We start from the raw sequence: 1,890 nt of genomic DNA, 5'->3' as shown, positions 1-1,890 counted from the left end.
TTAAGACTAACATATTGATACTAACACCCAAAAAACTTTAATTTTGATTTCATGGGGACTTTAAAGACTCATTTATTCCATCCAAGGCGTAATCCTCATAGTATAACTTAAACTAGAATAATAGTTTTGATCTAGTCATTGACCTCCAGTGACAGTCTCACAGTTGTCAGTGGCGTAAAACAGATAGAGAGGAGCTTAACTTCAGCCTGACCCGCAACATGGAGAAGAGCGATAGAGCTTTGAGAATCGTGAGGACTCCACACCCACCATGAGTTCAGGCTTGATATGAACTAGTGAATGTGAGTCAGTGAGAGCCCACCCATCACACAGAGTCCACTGGAATGCTTCAAAATAACAATGCACTGTCTCTCTGGAACTGGACTCTTCCTTGCAGACATCTACAAGGCTGTTTTCTGTTAATATTAAACAGAAATGCCCCACACATGCAGAACAAAGCAACAGAAAAATGCCAGTACAAAATGCTGTAATTGTTTTTACAGCACCATTATGATCAATGCACATTTCCTGTGAGCTTGTAAATATGTCTGAATATTTACTAGCCTGTGTGACACACGACTATGAAACGTGAGATAACTGAAGTTATGATTGATCTTGTGACCGTCTGAATGGCTTGGGACACAGCGACCGCACACAAACTGCATTGATGGCAAAACTCTTATATGACGCTTAACCCTGCCAAATACTTTTCAGCAGAGTAGGCAATGTGCTGAATCATCGCAATGTCCAGGAACTTCCCTTCTAAGAACTCTGCAGCAAAGAATGATGGGAAATGATTTTGTGGCGTCCTAGTGAAAGACATTTACCCTGATATCCTGATACCCTTGTCTCCTCTAATAAGTCTTCCACAGAAAAGGAAGTACATAACATTGCTGGATCTTCCCCTTCAGTCTGCTGACAAACCTTGCTTCTTAAAGATAACACAATGTGATAAACATATGATCCACCTGGAGATTTGTAGAGGACACCAGTCAGGGTTCCTGCAGCAATGGTGTTGAGGTCGTCCTCTGCCCCTCTGGCTTTCTCTATGATCACCCCAAACGCACTGTACAGCAGAGCTGAACACATACAGTTATAAATCAATACACACATTCAACACAGATATTAGATGTCTGCATTATTATACGACTTCTAAATGAAAAAATACCCTTCTGTTTCAAATGAGCATTGACCTGACTACAAAGATGGATGAGATTCATTTTGAGGGGGAAGGAGTCTGAGTTTGGGCCCCTCACCTAATGAACCCAATGTATTTGCCCATGTGGCACCTTGGCGGGTCACCATATTCAGGATCCTGAATGGGAAAGAAAAATGGAGATTAAGAGTTTAAAACCAAGTCACAATTGACCTAAATCACTAAAGACTTCTGTTCTAAAACATCAAGCTATATACAGAAATTAAGAACAACACAATTAAAATACACAAGTAGGTCTTTTCCGGCTTCATAAAATCACATAAGTCTATTAACAGAAAGGCTAATAAACACATGCATATTTTTGCTTCATTACACATGAATCAGCACCTGGACTTTCAAGGCTGACTCATTCAATAACCAGTCTTTAAGGAAATACATTTTGACAGGGTGATCATAACACTTTTTCACCCAAACATCCTATAAATCGGCGGTGTTGTCTTGCACGAAACAGCAGTAGAGCGGCAGACTTTGGCCCACTGTACTTGTATAACTTGTAAAGAACTGCATGTGAACACGCTTTAATGCAGCCTTGACCACATGATGCTTTGGGCCACACAGGTGTGTACACACAGATGTATTTGAGCTATTGATTTAAAACAGCTGTCACAACTTATCTTTATTGATAACAAAAAAAAAAAAAAAACACGAAAAAAAAAAAACCCATAAAAAAATAAAAA

The 1,890-nt window shown here is 39.6% G+C and overlaps 1 protein-coding gene across 1 annotated transcript in view; it reads right to left on the bottom strand.

Moving 5' to 3' along the window:
* LOC107669571 (mitochondrial import inner membrane translocase subunit Tim23-like) overlaps nt 1–1,890 on the bottom strand; it is an 8,004-nt gene that overhangs the window by 2,467 nt on the left and 3,647 nt on the right. The window contains exons 5-6 of the mRNA XM_016461871.1: nt 1,254–1,312; nt 966–1,076 (exon numbers count right to left, since the gene is read on the bottom strand). Coding sequence (XP_016317357.1) covers nt 966–1,076; nt 1,254–1,312 — 170 coding nt within the window. The remainder of the gene's footprint in view (nt 1–965; nt 1,077–1,253; nt 1,313–1,890) is intronic.

The sequence above is a fragment of the Sinocyclocheilus anshuiensis genome, unplaced genomic scaffold (genome assembly GCF_001515605.1).
Source record: "Sinocyclocheilus anshuiensis isolate Anshui unplaced genomic scaffold, SAMN03320099.WGS_v1.1 scaffold460, whole genome shotgun sequence".
NCBI classification, from domain to species: Eukaryota; Metazoa; Chordata; class Actinopteri; order Cypriniformes; family Cyprinidae; genus Sinocyclocheilus; species Sinocyclocheilus anshuiensis.
The sequence above is the reverse complement of the archived record's forward strand: the minus strand, read 5'-3'. Positions and strand labels throughout refer to the sequence as shown.